The following is an 18,986-nucleotide window of genomic DNA, read 5'->3' as shown; positions in this document are numbered from 1 at the left end:
AACTAGTTTTGGTGTAGAATTGTATACCAGAGGGATTTGAAGAATGTTCCATCGCAAGAAGAGATGGTTTTATATGTCAATTGTCAGTTCTTCAAAGGACCAATTGATCGATAAAGTTGTCAAGGACAATATTTAATATTAGCACAACTGTTTTCTTATATTTTTATTGAAATTATTTGAGATCTTACAACAAATTTTGACTGAGAAGATGTCAAGGAGTCGGATTGAAATTAATATTAAGCTATGTTGGTTAAAGTATCTTGTTAGATAAAAGAAAATTTTTATTGTAGTGTATATAACATTATAAAGTATTTCTAAAGGTTAATGATATATACAAACTTTTCCTAAATAAACCGATGATAGATAGAAATGATGAAGTTGGTAAAGTGATAAAAAAAATAGGGGGGTAATAGCTGTTCAATCGAATCAGTATTGGACACTGATCAAGTAATCAGCTAATTGTTCTACGATTTTGGTAGCTTCACCAGCTTGAACAGTAGCAGGATAATGAGCAACCAAGATAGTTTGTTTAGTTCTGACACAAACAACACCTTCGGCATCGTGTCTACCATAAATACTTCTATCATCAGCTCTTAACATCATAAATTTTTGACCTTGAATATGCAAACCATTGCTTTGTAAGTGAGAAGGATCATCAAAACCTTGAGCAATACCAGAAATTTCGGTAGCAGCCAAGGCTAATCCACCAGATGAAGCCCAAACAGCATCACCTGCTCTTGAGTACAAAACGGCTTTGTCAATTTTACCAGTAGCCAATAAGTTATCAGTGTAAGCTAAATATTACATTATTATCATTGAGGTTAATCAAAAATAAAATAAAACTGTTAGTAATTGTAAACTCTTATAAGATCAATTCTTATTCTGAAATGTGTAATTGTTCAAAAGTTAAAATTGTTTGAACTATCCCATTAACAATAAAAAAAGACAAAAAAATTCAAAAATTATTGGTTTAACATACCTTGCCAAGACATATTCAATTAGTTTCAATTATCGTATTGTTATCTTTTTAAGGGAATAAGTCAATTAATAACCAATTCAATTAAAAGTTTTTTATTCTATTCGAATAGATTCTGTTCTTTAAATGTAGTTTAAATTCATTTCTTTAGTTTTCGTTTCGGTTCCAACGTTTTAAACAGAATTCTGATATGTCATGTGACATAATTGATCAGGTGATGAATGGGATCAGGTGATATAAAATAAGACCTTATCTGTGAGAACTTCATCAGGACAGGGAGGGTCTCAGTGAACTAAAAGATAGTGTAGAAAGTATTTTACATTTATACATTCAATTTCCCAAGTCTTGTCATAAATTCCTCTAATGGATGTATTCATTTCTCCTGTATAATATACCTGTGTGCGAAATACTGTCATTTAATCTAGATGTAAAATGGGTGGCCTCATAGCATACGAGTTACAATCTCACTTCTAAGGATCAAAACGCTAACATCTAACTATTTAACAACTACATATATACTGGATTGTTGCATTTAGGTTAATGGCAACTGTTCTTATATCTATCAAAACTGGAGTTTTTAACTCGATAATTCATCAGTGCTTGCGTGAAGTTATATATTACAAGTGGTTCTTTGATATACAAATATATAAAAATATTTATATGCATATAAGATCTAAATATCTAGTCATCTTCATCGTCCTCAATTACAGCGACTTTTCTTCTCTTAGGCGACTCGGAGCCAGATTTCTCATCATCGTTATAAGCTGCTGTCCCTTGTCGTTTCAGCTCTCTTAATCGTTCAGCTCTTTTTTCATCAGCATCTTCATCTTCCCCTTCTTCTTCTTCTTCCTGTTCTTCTTCTTCTTCCTCGAAACCGTCTAAATCGTCGTCATCCTCTTCCCCTGCATATTCAGGTTCTTCTTCTTCATCGTCCACTATAAAATCATCTTCTTCATATTCATCACGTCTCGAGCCACCATAAGACATAGGGGTGGTACTACGCTTCCTTGAAGCACTATAACTATTATTACCAAATCCAGTGGTTTCCAGAGATTCCAAAGCTTCGATTTCCTTTTGCTTCTTCTTACGTCTCTCTCTAAAGACTTGACTTTGTTTCTTTTCTAATTCCTTCTTTTCAAGTTCTGGATCTATATTCACTATCATCGAACGTGGACCCATAGTCTCAGTTGCATTTCTTCTTACTATTGCTTTACTCAATCTTTGATGTAATTTAGAAGTAGTAGAAATTGGAACAAACAGTAAAGATTTGGAAATTTCACCGCCGTGTACACATTGCATCAATTCCTGTTGATCATGAGATACTGTCAGGAATGTATTGTCGGTATCATTTAATAGGATGTCTGTATATTCATCACCTAATTTCAAGGAATATGAACCATCTGACCATTGTACAATTGTCGCATTTGATTCTTTGAACACTCTTTGATTATCATCACGCGAATATCTCCATCTGATAGTATTTTGGTCTATTAATCTATCTTCCAATTGTTCTTCTTTAGATAACCCATTTGTCAACCTCTCTCTTACCACATTTTCAAAAGTTGGTGGATCGAATGGGATAGGGTCTATCGTTAAAAATGGCGGAACTTTGGCATAATATATGGTTGTATCAGCATCATTTTCTTCTGAAGTAATCTTGGTTGGGACAACATGTCTAGTCAGCACAACATCTTCTTCTCTAAACTCATGTTTATCCTCTTCTTGATCTGACTTGTCATAATCATCTTCCCCGTAGAATTTCCTAGTATACATAGCTTGTTCTTCATCTTCATCTTCATCAACATAATTACGACGTCTTCTACCAATATTATCTTCATCTTCATCTCCATCGTCTTCTCCTTCACCTTGAGTATCAATCCTTCTTCTGCTAACCCCTTCATCGTCATCCTCGTCATCGTCATCGTCACCAAACAAATCATCCATATCACTGCCTGCACCTTCAACAGATTCAGCCCTTTCCACCACTTCCTCACCACCATCAACTACATCTTCAGGCTTCTCTTCCACAACGTTACTTTGCAATTCTTCCGACATCTCACTATTCAACAAAACCCAAACTTTTTTCCCTCAATTCAAAAGAACAAAGTTTACCCAATTATATCGATAGCTGAGAAAGACTGATACACTCAATCCTCGTCTTCAACACCACTTTCGATCAGCTACTTACAACTACCTATTCAATTATACTTCTATTAAGCAAACTGTTCGTTATAACTCAAATTTTTCAATCTTGTTAAATTTTTGGACCTTGGCATTGTTGTCTCTTTTTCTTTTAGATATATAGAACGTCAATGGCGCTATCATCTGATAAAGGTTTTCTGAATGCCACGTGACGTCAGCGAATTGTCATCACGACCGAGGTGTCAGTAAATGGGAACCTCCAGCAGCTGTGACACTTAAACATAGAATTTATAAATTATTTAACAACTTGAACAAACGAGGCTGAAAATTGATGATTCGAGTATATAACGTTACCTAATATTTGTGGTGTTAAATTTGTCTTCTTCTGATATTGGGTTTTTAAAAAAAAAAACAGGATCTGGATTACAACAAGATGAACTTTTGGGAGAGAGGTTAAAAAGAACTGCAAAATCACTTAGTAAATTTAAATTTATAGGCTATATGAGATGATTAGGGTCAATCAAAAATGGTGGGTAGCTCTTGCTTTATTATTTGTAATTATAAGTATAATGGTTGAAAGTTTCCTTTATCAAAAATTTTTAAAACATGGTTCAAAAGAAGAATCTATTGAAGATAGTATAAATGAATCTCAAATAGTTTATGGTAAAAGCTTTCCGAATAACCCTGATAGTGGGTATGATGTAGGTGTTTATTACTCTAATTGGTCTCCTTACACTCCTAGGTTACATTTACCTCATGATATGGACTTCTCAAGGTTGACTCATGTGTACTATGCGTTTTTTGTAGTCGATTCTAAGACAGGTGCGCTGACCACTAGTGATAATTGGTCTGATTTTGAAATGGATTGTTATAAACCTTTGGCAATGAAGTTGAAGAAATTACAATTGGATCATTTTTTTAATCCAAAATTCAAAAATGGTTTACCAATGGGTTGCATAGGTGAACTGTTTTACCTAAGACATTCTCAATTATTTGACTCGAATAATTCGAGAAAGTTTAAGTTGATCATGTCTGTTGGTGGTTGGTCTAATAGAGAGGCTTTCCCAAGAATGATCAGAGACTCTAAAAAACTTGATGCTTTTGTCAATTCTTGTATTGAGAATATGTTTAATTATGGGTTCGATGGAATAGAATTAGATTGGGAATTCCCAAAAGATGATAAGCTAGAACCAAAGATGTATTTAGAGTTGGTTAAAAAATTAAAGTGGAAACAAAACGAGTTGGAACAAAAAATATTTAATAATAGTGGTAATGGTAACCATTCGAAAAGACCAAAATTCCATTTATCTATTGCTGCTCCGGCTTTTAAAGAAAAATTGGATATTCTCCTTATGAGAGAGATGGATCATTATGTGGACGTTTGGAATATGATGACTTATGATTATCATGGAGAATGGTCAGAGAAAACCGGTTACCATAGCAACTTATATTCACCTCAAGAAACTAGAAATGAAGATGATGACGATGACGATAGAGACGAAGATAATGAAGACGACGATGATGATGAAGACGATGAGTCAAACCTAAACGGTGACTACGCTATCAATTATGTTATCAAGAAATATCATATTAACCCAAAAAAAATTAATTTGGGTATGGCCGCCTATGGTAGAGGGTTCACCAAGGTAAATGCATCAAGTCAAGACACCAGATTCATTAATAAGCCATATCGTGGTGTCGGTGGAGCATCTGAAGGAGAACCGGGTATGTGGCTTTATAATCAATTACCAATAAAGAATTCTTTAGAGGAATTCGATCCTGACTATGTTTCTGCATTCTGCTACGATAAAAAATCAAAAACATTTGTAGGCTACGATAACCGTGATTCAATGAAAGTTAAAGCTCAATATGTTAAAGAGCATAATCTAAAAGGAGGGTTCTGGTGGGAATCATGTGGTGATGACCATAAGAATCCGGAGAAATCATTATTAAATGCTTTTACTGACGAAATTGGTTCTGTAACTGAAAAAAATGAAACAATGTTCACCAATATTGAAGTCTTAAAATATTACTTGAAAACTAAAGGTGACACGGGTTTCCTTTCTACCTTTATTATGAAATTACTTTATCGCGATGAAATATATTAAATGTAGATAAGGTAATATGGATTGCAACCTTTTTAACCGATAGTTCTTTTTGCCCATATTTAAATAACTAAATATTAATATTTTATAATAAAAAAAAATTCCACCAAAATTTTCAGATTCAAAGTAATCAGATTCATCAAATTAAATTCATTCATAACAATATCAAGTTAAGCTATTTTCATATTTTAATAACTAGTTTATCTAATACATATTTCAGGAGGCCAGCGCCAATGATGATTGAATTAGCTTGTCCCCTTATAGCTCACTAAAGATTCACACTATACTGTCCATTTTTAAAAATACTTCAAATACGCCGGCTATTGTTTCCAGTTTTAAATTCAGATTTTTGTCCTTTGACAATTCGTTTTCGACCAGTTGATTTAAATTCGTCGCAATATTAGTCGAACTTTTATTATCAAATTCAAACGGATACACTGAAGACTGATCTAATATTTCTGAGGTCCTGACAAATAAATCATCTTTCTTTTGATAGTCTAAATCACTTGCCACATTTTCTAACACACTTCCTGCATATGCAGATAATATTAGGGCAATTGTCCTTAAACATCTAAGTTGAACAGTTTCTGGGAAGTATTCATCGGCTAATATCACTGCTGTCTGTGGTAGCAACACTGATAATATTCTCTTTTTAATCATTTCCTTACACTTTAAATCCTCTACAGGGTGTGTTGCCATATCAAAAAGGAAGAAGTTTTTCATCTCTGTTCGCAAGATCCCTTTGTCAACAAGACCTTTCGAAATTCTTTCCCTAACTTGTTTCAATTGTAAATTTATTTTAAAGATATTCCATGTTTCACCACTCAATAGATCTATCCATGTTGATATTGATTGTGATTCTTCAGATTTCATCATTTGTAATGTTTCATCTAACAGAAATTCCCCGGTTTTTTTTGGATTTACCACTTCAATTAACCTATCTGATAAGTCAAAACGTTTCCTAGATGGATCATCTATTACTTGGATATTTCCTCTGAATGCCAGTTCAATCAATATACAACCTCTTAATACAAATGATAAATTTTCATTCCAAAAAGACAAATAACCCTCTTTATCTCTCATTCCTAGTAAAACAACTTCTTCCATTAGCGTTAACTTTAGGTTCAGTGAAGAAACCTTGTAATTTCATATCCTCAGGATCATAACCGACCTTATAATCATCAGATTCATCTTGAACATTCTCCACCCACTCCTTGGTTACCGTTATTAGTCCCTACACTAGTAACTCTACGGCGTTGCAGTTGCGACATTGAAGATGATGAGTTAAACCTTATAAAAACTATTGAAAACCTATCCGATACCAACGTTTAGTATACAATTGACTTTATATCTCTGTTTCTTATCAATAAACTACATAAATGCATTGCTGTCAATAGAAACCAGTTGAAGACTGGTACCTCTTAATATAAGAGAACTATATAATCTATTAGCTGTCATATTATGAAATCATTCTTCGTACACAATGACAGAATTTAGTTGTGATATCAAAAAGATCTAATGGAACAGGACGTACGGAGACCTTATAGATCGATGTTCTTATGAAATAGATCATATCTTAATCATCAGATCCATTCGAATATGTATTTTATCATTAGACGATTCTCTTTAATGGTTCAATTTCATTTAAATTTTCTTGTTTCACGTATACCAAGAAATAGGGAGTAGCAGTATTACCTTCTGTAAAATTAAATACTTCTGCTTCTGGAACTTCTGTTATGGTTTCATCATTGTACTTTCTCCAAATACCATTCTTTGTGAAGTCTTTGATGTAAACCCAATAATGACCATAACTTGCTTCACCTCTATGAATGAAAACTGCAAATAATGAATAGCCGATGTTTTGAAACTTATCAAATTGCCTATCAATCTTAGCTTCAATATTTACAATATCATTATAAAGTTTTGTCAATTCATCATCTATATCTTTCAACGCTCCAGTTAACCTATCAATTAGCATCTGCTTATTTTCAGTTTCAATTCCTTGTTTTTCTAGTGCATCCGAGCTTAAGAACTTTCTAGTTTCCATAAATGCTTCTTTTCTTGACAAACCTAATTCATTTCTACTTAGCAACTCTTTTTGCCTCTTTCTCATCTCAGATAGCTGTTTCTTTAATTCGAATGTTTCATCCTTCTTTTTAAGCAAATCTGCATCTGTTGTTTCAGTATACCTATCCATATAAATAGTTTCAGAAAAGGGTAATGGTTCAATCGATTTGAATGGCATAAATCTCTCTCTATCGTAATAAACTCTCTGTATTTGGATCTGTAAAATTGTAGGAAATTCAGTTACTGCAAGTGACTTTTTGACTTCGCCATATTCATCCATCGTTAAGTATTCATCGCTGAAATAAAGATCTAAAGCATCATATACGTCCTTTGGATGATCACTAACATTAACTAATAATGAAACAAAACGTTCAATCTTGTTACGAATCTCGTTATTATTCTTCAAGGGAATAATACTTTGTTTTGTTTTACCATAAAATAATTTCTTGATCAAATCATATTGCTCGTCATCTTCTTCTAAACTAATAGGATTAGAGGCACTCTCTAATTGGAATAACACATTACCAATGCATTCAGTCACATCTTGTTGACGTCCCAGCTCCAGTGCATTCTCCAACTGGTCAAAACTAATCTTTGCAACACGAGTTGATGTATCAGTTGACTTTCCGAAACATGGGTTTTGACTGATTTCTTCTACTTTTTTATGTCCGGAGCTGTCACTACTATCATCAATTTCAATCAATTGATTTTCTGGCGAGTTTTCAACTTTAGAATTTTCTTCATCCAGAACAAGTGATTTACCTTTAGGTTCACTGATATCTTCATCAATAAATACTATATCTCCATCTACATCTTCACCATTGCCTGATTGCAATTCATTTGGTTGGTCAAACTCAACCTCTACGTTACTAGGAGCAAACGCTAGGTATGCCAATTCCTTGGTAGGAGTAACGCATCTTGATGATGAATGTATCATTTCGTTAAACAAATCACGTAATTGATATACGAACTGTACTGATCTCTCAACTTCTACTTTATTGATTTCTCTTCCACCAATTCTCCTTTTATCCCAACCGTCTTCAAGACAGTTTTCAACAGCTTCAAGTGTTTTTTGATAATCAGCTACATAGTTCCTTAATGGTGAAATACAAAAATAATACTGAAGTAATGAGTTTAGGTAACATGTATTACCAATATTATTTAAACCTGCAGGCCAATTATCAGCTGGAAGACACCCAGGATTTACAACACCTGTTTCTAAATAACTGGATATCAATTTTGAATTCCTCTCAAATGCAATTTTCGTTAATACCGATTTTAAGCTCAAAATTTCATCCGCATCTATAACGGAATCTGATGTCCACCTTCTTTGGAATATTTCTAATATAGTATCATCGGCTGCGTTTTCATTCACTTGCAGTTTTTGCAATGCTTCACTATAGGTATATTGATCTGGTCCATAAAAATCTTGGAAAGGGGGACATTCCTGGAAGAGAAAATTTATCAATATCATACTTCTTTTTGAAACTGCAACTGTGTATAAAGCTCTATCACAATCAATCTTAAGACCTGGTGTATCATTGACTTTAATGGAATATGCAGTTTGGATGATATCATCGTCAACAGACTCATCAACTTCAAGTATATTAAATGCTCGTTGAATTGAGCTATATGGCTCATAATCAACATAAAACTTCAGTCTTGAAGAGTTCTTATGTTTTGCTAAAATCCTCAATGCGTTTCTCAGATTCGTCAATCTTGTAGGATCATTCCCGTGCAACTTTACCTCATTCTTATAAATAGTCATAAATATCGCGTCATTGGTATCTGAGAGATCTATGGTATCTGGATCTAAACTAAATGTTTTTAATGCTTGTTCCAAAGCTTCTTGTCCAACAATATCCTGTTTGTCACAATAGCCTATCAGGGTATATGAACCTCTGTTATTAGCGATGAAATGAAGGGAGTCAAAATAAATGCCAATATTAGCTGGGTCTAATTTACATTGAAGTTCATAGTTTTGGATGATATCCCTATCCGTATAGTGATAAGATGCAGAAAGATCTATTAAATGATAATCCAGATTCATTTGGGGATTTTCCTTCATTGTTGCAATATTTTTATTTTCATCTAATATTTGCGACCAGAATAATGTTGAAAATGATGTTTGAAGTAGATTAAATGTTCTCAAAGATTTAGACGCTGATTCCTTTTGTTCTGGTGTCATTAAACTTATTGAAATTTTACCTAACCAGATTAATTCCAAACACTTTCTTGTAACTGCTTCTCTGCTTTTTCTTACATCTTGATCAGTTTCAAAATCCACCAAATTTGGGGGTAAATAATCAATAAGTTGTTCTTCAGTTTCCTCTTCAGTTTCTATAAGCTCTTGAAAACCATATTTAGTCACCAACCACTTTGGATTCATCTGCGAATTAAGAACAACGTTATCTGAACTCAATGTTTTAACCGGCTCATCATTACTTTTTCTTGTCAATGGACCCTTAAAGATTTTGAACATTGTATTAATGCAGTCAATTTGAGTAGGTATCTCATCTTTATCCAAGGTATCATATTTTTTTGAAGCTTTTATATGACGTTCTTTGATGGCACCCATGGTTAAACTATTTCTTTCTTCTTCTGAATCAAATTCTGGTCTGAAGATTTCTAAAAGGACCAACTTATTTGTATCATCAGAAACATATATAGCATGATCCACCAATTTTGGATCCTTTGGATCGAAATTTAATAAATCTTGTTGATCAAATGGATGCAATGAATCGAGCAGGTGGTATCTAGGAACCCCCACATGCCTTTTAGTTCTTTCTAGAAAAGAACGAACTTTTACTGTAATTTTCAAATGGTAAATTTTCAAATCGGCGACATCATCAAAAGTAGAAAGTGGCTGATGGTTAGTATCTATAAGAACCCCCAAACGAACATATATATTATTAAATTCCGGGCAAGTAGTTGATTTATATTCGAATTTCGTCTGCAATATGATTTGATCTACAATGGTCCCCACTGAAAATGGTTGAACGTTATGTCTACTTTTCGAGTAACTCAACAATTGTTTCTTCAACAAACCATTTGAAAACTCATTAAAGGATTCATCCTTTTCAGAAAGTAAAATATAAGGAACAGAACACATAATTTCATCTAATAATCTTTCAGAGGTTTTAAACGGTGTCAGATCACGTGCATCTGGATATAACAGTTGTTTCCCATCATCTTTCCACGAGACAGAAGTAGCATCGCCGCACGAATCCAGATCCATACTCGACGAATTGACCTCTGAATCATTTTCGAGATCTACAGCATTAGAATTTTCAGGCTGTTCACCAATTTCTGAATAAGTAACTCTCAAATCTTCTTTCTCCAACATCTTTTAAAAATGCAAATAGGGACAAACAAAAATAAAATAAAATAAATACCAAACCTTCTATTCCAACAAGAACAAACTTAACTAATTTGTCAACCTAAATATAAAATAGTGTAAACCACCAAATCTCTTCTTTCAAACTGTTTGCTTTATCTACTTTATCAAAAAGGACTTTTAAATTCTATCCTCCTTCTCTTCAATAATGAGTCTCTCCTTCAAAAAAGAACCTTAAAGTATCCCAAAAAATTTCAAAAAACACAGCCCAAAACAAATGCAAACTAATCTATTAAATGCACAAAAAAGAGTTCCTTAAACCTGAACAGAACTCTTAGTCCCCCTGAACTAATTGATCTATTCACAATTGATAAAACCTCTTCTTTATCATAGTAGTTGATTCGATCAGAGTTGGTTTTAAAATAAAGCCATAAGCCTTTTTCTCACTTTTTGGATATTTAAAGATTTAAAGACTTTTTGTCTACATACGGTCGTTAACAGTGATCAATATTGATTCAAGAGTCACGTGAGAATATATATATATTTATATTGTGCATTGAAAAAGAGAGAGAGTGACTACACCAAATGTAATAAGATAGAACAAGTATAAGTAAAGCCAAATCAGTTATGAAACTGCTAAACAGCCCATCTATATATCTCTCTATATATATATCTATCCATTCATACTTCTGATTCGATCTGAAACAAGACTATTCAACGCCAATGAATTGTACTTTTTGCCTGGAAATAGTTCAATCATTAACACGTAATTCTTTACCATTGACTGATTGATTACTATAAATATATATATATATAGAGGCCTATTTGGTAACATATCAATACAGTAAGAGATAGCTATTACGGAGAGGTTCATTTCATTCCAAACATGCTTTTTTTTCATGCTATGGGAGAAGAACATTGTCTCATCTGATCTTATAGAAACATCCAAATATTGGGTCGAGTTGATCCAATTTTAAATGGTACCAAAAAATATAAATGTTAACTTACTTGTCCTACTGATGTAAACCTACATATCACTGATATCAAATAATCTTATTAGCATATCTTCATTAAACACTCTATCTTTTTCCTTTGTTCAACATTTCTCTATTATGCTTTATAGTACAATCTAGCATTACGTTGAATTGATGATTTTTCAAATATTAGATTAACACCAACTAATGAATGAATACAATGAACTATTTTTAAACATGTTTTCACAGAGCTAACAGCTATAATAGGTACATGTCTACCAGGTAGAAGGCATACATCGTACTGTTGCTTGTGTTGGTGTAAGGTTTTGGGTTTTAAAGATTGTGTTTGTTTCAATCTGGTATATTCATTTATTTATTCATTTATTAATTTATTCTATCCACGCATTCAAACGTACTCACATATATTTTATATTCGCTGGAATAATGGGGGCTAAAGCATCAAAGTTATCAAAGGATGATCTAACTAGTTTAAGACAGTCTACATATTTCGATCGTAGAGAGATTCAACAATGGCACAAGGGATTCCTTAGAGATTGTCCTGCTGGCCAGTTGACTCGTGAAGATTTTGTCAAGACTTATAAACAATTCTTCCCATTTGGGTATCCTGAAGATTTTGCAAACCATGTATTTAATGTATTCGATAAAGATAATAATGGTGCTATTGATTTTAAAGAGTTTATCACTGTCTTGAGTGTAACGTCAAGGGGTACATTGGAGGAAAAATTGGTTTGGGCCTTCCAACTTTATGATTTGAACCATGACGGTTATATTACCTACGATGAAATGTTGACTATCGTCTCAAGTATATACAAGATGATGGGCTCAATGGTTCAGTTGAGTGAAGATGAAGCTACTCCAGACTTGAGAGTCAAAAAAATCTTCAAGATTATGGATAAAGATGAAGACGGTTATATTACATTAGATGAGTTTAGGGAAGGTTCTAAAGTTGATCCCTCAATTGTAGGTGCATTAAATTTATATGATGGATTGGTATAATATACTTCCTACCATGCGATGTCCCTTCCTCGCTCTCTTGTCTTAAGTACCACCAAAATGTGCGAGTGTTTTATTCAAGAATTCCATTAATTGAATTGCCATCTGGTAACTGCATCTTACTTTTTTAGCATCGAATTTCTATATATCATTTATGCACTTCATATTCTGTATATACATAGATATAAGAGAGTAACCACAAACAAAAAACACGACAGTTATGTTATAAATATTTTATTTCGATAGGATATATACAATTTTTTATTATTCGTAAGAGTGAGACTAAATTTATTTTATAAAAAGATGCGTTTTATGTAGCCATAACTAGATGGAGGAAGTTTCGTAAAATTGAATTGGTGTAACAAAAACGGTGTCTAATATCTTTCAGCTGTCCAGATAGCTGTTCTACAAACCGCTTTAATACCTTCAGTAAGAAGAATATAAGGAACCGCCTTTCTTGAATCATGTGCAATTGCGGTATCTAAATGTTCCAATTCATCATCTCTGAACTGTTTGATAACACTCATTAATGACTTCACCTCATCACTTTGTCCTTCTGAACCATCAGTCCTCTTCAAATCATACTGATTGTTTAAACAACGTAGTTGTTCATTGTAATGACCACCGATAACCGTTTCAACAGCTTCGGTACAAGCCATTGCAGCTTCCGGCGATATAAAAGCAGTTCCTGAACCCATGATGAACGCACCTGCTTTCCAGAATGGAGTAATTAAGGAGGGTCTGACCCTATGTTTCAATTGCAAAGTATTGAATGTATTGTGATGGTGAATCTCTTGCTCCCACATATGATTTAAAATCGGTTTTAAATTTGGATGTTTCTCAGAAAGAATAAAAATTTGACCAGCATATATATAGTTAGCACCAAGTTCACCAGCTTGATCCACACGGATCACACGATCCAAATAAGCCCTCTGAGCCTCATCCATATTTTCACATTTGACTTCAACATGATGAGAACCATTGCCCTTATGAGAATTCCCTCCCTTTGGAGCAGTGCTTGCTTTTAATGAGGATAAAACACTAAATGGTCTAACGTGATAAACCTTGGAAACAGAAGAAAGCCTGAGCATGATTCACTAATTAATATCAACTCAATTTGCAACTAGAACAATTGATCTATGTGATATCCACCTATAATGGAGACAAAAACCTTTCAATTGATTATCTTTCTTAAGTTTGTGATACCTTTTTCCTTTTATAATAATCATTTTAAAATCATTTATGGTTGTGAAATTCGTTCGTTCAATTTTGGAATATCCAGTATAAGGAAAAACGAGCTGTACAATCACGTGATTTTGGGTATTAAGGAACTAAAGCTTTTACGAATGGTATAAATGACAAATGACAAGTGACAAGTGACAAGTGACAGACAGACTTCTTTTGATGGATAGAGCTTATTGATTTAGAAGAAGTGGGACTTGATATTTCCACGATATTTTCATTTTTTGAATTAAACTGTATAGTTGCTATTATACATTATGTACATATATATCTATATATAATACAGTATAAGGATTTATATTAACACTCGATCGAAGAGTGATGTAAAGTTAATTAACGAACCTATGCTAAAGAATGGGATATGTTCAGACGTAATCACTGTCTAGGAAAGACTGTGCTGCTGCCGGGTCTGCTCTGAACAATTTTAAAATCGAGTTTCCTATTGAGAAAGGGATCTCTTGTGTGTCTCTTGAATTTGTGACTGGTTTCATGTCATTGTCGGGAATAAGGAAATGTTTCAAAGACCTGTTATGAACGTCTCTCACCAACACCCACCTTACTTTGAAAGCCTTTCCGAACTTTCTAGAGGTGTCGTCCCAAATACTAGTATCTAGTTCATCTTCCAAGTTGGACACCATTTCTGCTACACCGCAGAAACGTCCAGATGCATTGACAGAAAACAATAGAAATAGTTTAGTACCAGGATCCAAACTCGAGAAAGCCTCTGAAAGACGTTTGTTTCCGAAGTAAGTAGAAGACCAGATCCCGTTATAGAAGGATTTTTGTACATGATCGAGTCTTGAAGATTTGATTACAAAAAACCTTGAATTTTCAGGAACGTCGACCCATCTGGGGACAATAGCCATTGATGAACGTCTACGGGGTCTCCGTGACAAGTTATTTACACAGAGTGCAGGGGATGGTACGGAAGTGCCGATATTGTTGTTGGTATCATCGACTATTGCCAAATGATTGGTATTATTAGTATTAGTATTAGTATTAGTAGTAATATTAATATTATTTTTCGTATATCCCCCCGTGATCACATAGTTGCAGGAAGAATTTGACAATGACATAGGTGTTGAGACAGGCATTTGTATTTGCGTTTGCGTTTGCAAAGACATCGTCATGGGTGCAGGCATCGACATGGGGACAGAACTGTCAGAACCTCCCAGGTCGAGACGGTTGCGATTACGTTCGTAGTTGTGTATAGCCGCCGAAGCCATGCATGCGGTGGCGGCGGTAGATAGAGGCCCATTTTCGGTTGCGGCCCCAGCCCCAGCCGCGGCCGCAAAATCGTGATCATGGCTAGCTCCACTGAAGCTACTTGCGGACCCCCCGAGAAAGACATCAAACAAGGAACTGTCTCTAGAGCAACTCCTTCCACTGCCAGAACCTATCAACCCTTCCAACTCACGCAACGAGTCCTCTATTGTTCTCACCGAGTAACCTACGGATTGCATCTTTATCTTTTAGTATTATGTGCGTTTGTGCATGCACATATAATCTACAGTCCCAAATCAAACTAAACTTAAGTTAACCTAATGTAATCTAATGCCAAATTAATTTACAACACATAAACACATACACATACACATACACATACACATACACATACACATACACATACACATACAGAGATACATATATATACAAGCAAGACCAAACCAAACCAAACCAAAAGGTCCATGAGACACCACCACCTTATTCTCGAACTCACCCTTGACCTCCACCTTTATATATACACATCCTCATATATAGATGCACCTGCCCTGCCCATAGCAGCTAGATCCAAACAGCATAACCAACCTTTAAATGCATCCAAAACGTCCCACTTCCACTTCCACTTCCACTTCCACCTCCAGTGTTCCTGGGCATACAGAAACATACAACTCACAGCTACTAAATCGTGAAAACCATTGGGAAATAAAACACGTCTGGCTGTCTATATATACTCACGCCCAAAGTAGTCAGGTCAGGTCAGGTCAGGTCAGGTCACAATGGTGTCAAAACACCACAACAGAACAACAAATTGCCGCCGTTGCCCTGCCCACTTGTACCAATATACCAATACACCATCCGTGTTTCTGGGGCTCCCCTCCTCCCTGTCCCAACAAAAACTGCCTAATGGGAGAGATCATCACCGATCTCATCTCCAACAACGAAGTCACTCGCTTTCAAATTTCTCACGTTCTCTCTCTCTCTCTTGGGGAGGGGGAAGGGAGTGGGGTGGAGTGGAGTGGAGTCGGGGGAGGAGGTGTTCCTTGTTGTCACTTTCCCGTTGTTTTCTCCAACAATGCACAACTTTGTCCATCTCCCTGCCTACCTGTACTGGGAGTATGTATGTATTCTTTAGAATTGTTGTATTGTTGTATATTGTTGTTTATTGTTTATTGTATTTTGAGTCACTATGTACAACGCAACAATGCAGAAAAAAACTGCTGAGTCGCTTCTCTATGTATGTTCTTATATTTTTGTCTATCCTTAAATCACTATGTACAATGCCGGTTTGATGTTATGTTATGTTATGTTATGTTTTGGTTTGGTTTGGTTTGGTGTGGCGGTTAGTTTCCATTGTCGATGTTAGCGCTGCGTTGCAAACTGGTTGGGGTCGGCTATGTATGGCGCCATCTCCACTGCCGATTGCGGGTCGTCTTTGTTCATCACAAACAATCCTTGCAACTGTGCTGTGCTCACAGGTTTGTCCAACGTCAGTATCTCCTTGACAAACGCCTCGCATAACAACCTCTCGTCAGGGTAAAACTTCAAAAACATCTCCCTCACTTGGTATTTCGTGGCATCACCAACAAACACTTTATAATCCACTCGACCAGGTCTCAGTATCGCAGAATCTAACCTCTCAGGATGGTTCGTCGTCATGAACGTTATCGTCTCTTCCGATGAAGTCACCCCATCCAACGCATTCAGCAACCCACTAAACGTCACATTAGATTGAAACCCTTGTTCAGACGTTTGATGACGTTTGTTGAATGCCGCATCTATATCTTCCAACAACAGTATGCTCCGTTGTGGTAAATTGTTCATCAAATGGTTTAATCGATCGTCCGTAAGATTGTTCTCGGATAAATTCAATATACATATGTTATAATCAAGTTCACCTGCTAACGCCTGGATAAAACTAGTCTTACCTGATCCAGGCGGCCCATATAACAGATACCCTCTTCTGTACGGTATTCCTCGGTCTGAGTACCATTTCCCATTTTTCAAAAAATCATGAACATCCTTCATTATATTGTCTTTGATATTCTTATCAAGTATCACCGATGGCAAGGATCTCTTGGCTTTAGGTTGTCCAAACCTACGCCATTCAGGTCCAAACGATGTGTAGATCACTGTCTTACCCTCGCTCGTCTTCAACGCCATCTCTTTAGCTTCTCTCAATATAGAGTCAAACAGATCACGGTCTCGATATAGCGTCTTTAGCGTAACTGTCTCGTATGGCGACCCATTACTGATGTCTAGCATCCTAGTGGACCTCTCTCTTTTGATCAGGATAAAGGCTCCTTTGTACCGAATCCAATGGTTACCTGGTCCCGGCACCAAATCAAATTTAGTACTTACCGATCCATTATCGTGTTGAATGTAATTTGTCCTCACTGACAAATGCTTAGAGACCCTCTTGGGATACTGAGACATCCATGTCAAAAACCATGAATATGCTCGATCTTTAGATTGTATCTCAAGATCAACTATCATCTGTTGGTACAACAATCTGCTACCTTTGACCATCCCGGTTTTAGCCACCGCTAGCCCAGTACCAAGCAACATCAATCCACCACCTGCTGCAAAATATGGATTGTTCTCCATAGCATTGCTCATAAAATTGGAAAACTTATCTCCAAGTGAAATAGATTCTGTCCCAACAGCAGTGTTGGCCGCAACAGCTACTGGTTCATCAGACATCTTTCTTCAATCAATCGGGTGGGGAGGAGCTGGGCCTATTAAAATATCACAATATTGACAGTATTCAAGATATCCCTTGTGTTGAGCACAATTGAGAGATAACCCTCATCCATATCTTATATATACTCATACTTACACACATATAGATATCTTTTCAAATTAATATCAATCGTTGTTTCCTTCTCTTCGCAGGTTTTATTCAATCATTTAAAATACGAATCCATCTTTTCGTGCAAAAGTATTGCACATTCTAACTTTCTTTTAATATATGTATGTTATTATGTATGTGTGTATATCTTTATACCCTATTTAAGATAAAGATACTTACTTAACTAGTACTAAATTGAGATAAATTAGGTTCCAGAACTAGTTGATATTGGATCCATCTGGTTTAACATCACTCCAATTTGGTAATTTGTATTCTATATTTTCTGGTGCGTATTCTGGATAATTTTCACGAATTGTCTTTAACAATTCATTGTAGAATATTAAACTACCTTTACCTGAAAAATGGATACCGTCCATCATTAAATCTTGCCATTTGTCTCCACCTTGTTCTCTAAAAGCTTTGTTTAAATTTACAAATGGTACATTTTCAGCTTTGGCAATGGCTTCTCCTGCATCTGAATATTTCTTAAATTCTTCTTGTGAACGTACACGGCCTTCAGCTATATCATCTGGTTTTATGGATTCCCATTTCTCCTTGTCGTATAGTCCTGGACCGATCAAAATGGTCTTGATCCCACTTGATTTCATCATTTGAACCAGCTTTGTAATGTTTTCTACAAATTCTTCAAGAGGAACCCTTTGATGACCACCTAGACATGAATCATTAGCACCAAAAAAGATGAATCCCATAGCAATGTTAGAATTAGCTTCTGTTTCAAGAATCTTAGGTAAAATTTTTAAGGCCCATCTAGAATTATACCCAGAGAACCCTCTTTGCATAATATCCATTTTCCTAGTATAGACATTGGTTAATGCTGAACCAAATGAAAATGATTCAACATCTTCAACCATTCCTGAATTGAATGAAAATTCAGTAATTGAATCACCAAATAATAAAAATTTCTTGTACTGTAAACTCATCTTGCTTAATTATGCCAACTGCTTTGTTCTAACTTCAATTAAACATATCAATTACTTCTTAACAACTAAATCCATATCTAAGTTTACTTAAATATCCATATTTTATATAGATTAAA

At 35.0% G+C, this 18,986-nt stretch overlaps 11 protein-coding genes across 11 annotated transcripts; 3 read left to right on the top strand and 8 right to left on the bottom strand.

Moving 5' to 3' along the window:
* Positions 1-426: 426 nt before the first annotated feature.
* Positions 427-992, bottom strand: PFY1 (profilin; the record flags this gene model as incomplete). Its single annotated transcript, XM_001645127.1, has 2 exons — positions 427-794; positions 980-992. 2 exons carry the CDS (start codon positions 990-992, stop codon positions 427-429), a joined length of 381 nt encoding a protein of 126 aa, XP_001645177.1.
* Positions 993-1,657: 665 nt separating this feature from the next.
* On the bottom strand, positions 1,658-3,031 carry LEO1 (Paf1-complex subunit LEO1; the record flags this gene model as incomplete). The annotated part of the gene is made up of 1 exon (XM_001645126.1): positions 1,658-3,031. The coding sequence occupies one exon, from the start codon at positions 3,029-3,031 to the stop codon at positions 1,658-1,660; it is 1,374 nt and encodes a 457-aa protein (XP_001645176.1).
* Positions 3,032-3,624: 593 nt separating this feature from the next.
* Positions 3,625-5,226, top strand: CTS2 (putative chitinase; the record flags this gene model as incomplete). The annotated part of the gene is made up of 1 exon (XM_001645125.1): positions 3,625-5,226. One exon carries the CDS (start codon positions 3,625-3,627, stop codon positions 5,224-5,226), a length of 1,602 nt encoding a protein of 533 aa, XP_001645175.1.
* A 273-nt stretch (positions 5,227-5,499) lies between these two features.
* Kpol_1062p24 (GOLPH3/VPS74 family protein) lies at positions 5,500-6,330 on the bottom strand (the record flags this gene model as incomplete). The annotated part of the gene is made up of 1 exon (XM_001645124.1): positions 5,500-6,330. The coding sequence occupies one exon, from the start codon at positions 6,328-6,330 to the stop codon at positions 5,500-5,502; it is 831 nt and encodes a 276-aa protein (XP_001645174.1).
* A 505-nt stretch (positions 6,331-6,835) lies between these two features.
* On the bottom strand, positions 6,836-10,636 carry UBP2 (ubiquitin-specific protease UBP2; the record flags this gene model as incomplete). Its single annotated transcript, XM_001645123.1, has 1 exon — positions 6,836-10,636. The coding sequence occupies one exon, from the start codon at positions 10,634-10,636 to the stop codon at positions 6,836-6,838; it is 3,801 nt and encodes a 1,266-aa protein (XP_001645173.1).
* A 1,409-nt stretch (positions 10,637-12,045) lies between these two features.
* On the top strand, positions 12,046-12,618 carry FRQ1 (frequenin; the record flags this gene model as incomplete). The annotated part of the gene is made up of 1 exon (XM_001645122.1): positions 12,046-12,618. One exon carries the CDS (start codon positions 12,046-12,048, stop codon positions 12,616-12,618), a length of 573 nt encoding a protein of 190 aa, XP_001645172.1.
* A 371-nt stretch (positions 12,619-12,989) lies between these two features.
* CAT5 (putative monooxygenase CAT5) lies at positions 12,990-13,706 on the bottom strand (the record flags this gene model as incomplete). Its single annotated transcript, XM_001645121.1, has 1 exon — positions 12,990-13,706. The coding sequence occupies one exon, from the start codon at positions 13,704-13,706 to the stop codon at positions 12,990-12,992; it is 717 nt and encodes a 238-aa protein (XP_001645171.1).
* A 516-nt stretch (positions 13,707-14,222) lies between these two features.
* On the bottom strand, positions 14,223-15,320 carry PHO92 (mRNA-binding phosphate metabolism regulator; the record flags this gene model as incomplete). The annotated part of the gene is made up of 1 exon (XM_001645120.1): positions 14,223-15,320. One exon carries the CDS (start codon positions 15,318-15,320, stop codon positions 14,223-14,225), a length of 1,098 nt encoding a protein of 365 aa, XP_001645170.1.
* Positions 15,321-15,672: 352 nt separating this feature from the next.
* On the top strand, positions 15,673-16,302 carry Kpol_1062p19 (uncharacterized protein; the record flags this gene model as incomplete). The annotated part of the gene is made up of 1 exon (XM_001645119.1): positions 15,673-16,302. One exon carries the CDS (start codon positions 15,673-15,675, stop codon positions 16,300-16,302), a length of 630 nt encoding a protein of 209 aa, XP_001645169.1.
* Positions 16,303-16,440: 138 nt separating this feature from the next.
* Positions 16,441-17,781, bottom strand: BCS1 (bifunctional AAA family ATPase chaperone/translocase BCS1; the record flags this gene model as incomplete). The annotated part of the gene is made up of 1 exon (XM_001645118.1): positions 16,441-17,781. The coding sequence occupies one exon, from the start codon at positions 17,779-17,781 to the stop codon at positions 16,441-16,443; it is 1,341 nt and encodes a 446-aa protein (XP_001645168.1).
* A 366-nt stretch (positions 17,782-18,147) lies between these two features.
* Positions 18,148-18,870, bottom strand: IAH1 (isoamyl acetate-hydrolyzing esterase; the record flags this gene model as incomplete). Its single annotated transcript, XM_001645117.1, has 1 exon — positions 18,148-18,870. One exon carries the CDS (start codon positions 18,868-18,870, stop codon positions 18,148-18,150), a length of 723 nt encoding a protein of 240 aa, XP_001645167.1.
* Positions 18,871-18,986: the final 116 nt, after the last annotated feature.

Source organism: Vanderwaltozyma polyspora, genomic scaffold, assembly GCF_000150035.1.
Source record: "Vanderwaltozyma polyspora DSM 70294 KpolScaffold1062 genomic scaffold, whole genome shotgun sequence".
NCBI lineage: Eukaryota > Fungi > Ascomycota > Saccharomycetes > Saccharomycetales > Saccharomycetaceae > Vanderwaltozyma > Vanderwaltozyma polyspora.
This window is presented reverse-complemented; position numbering and strand designations above follow the sequence as displayed.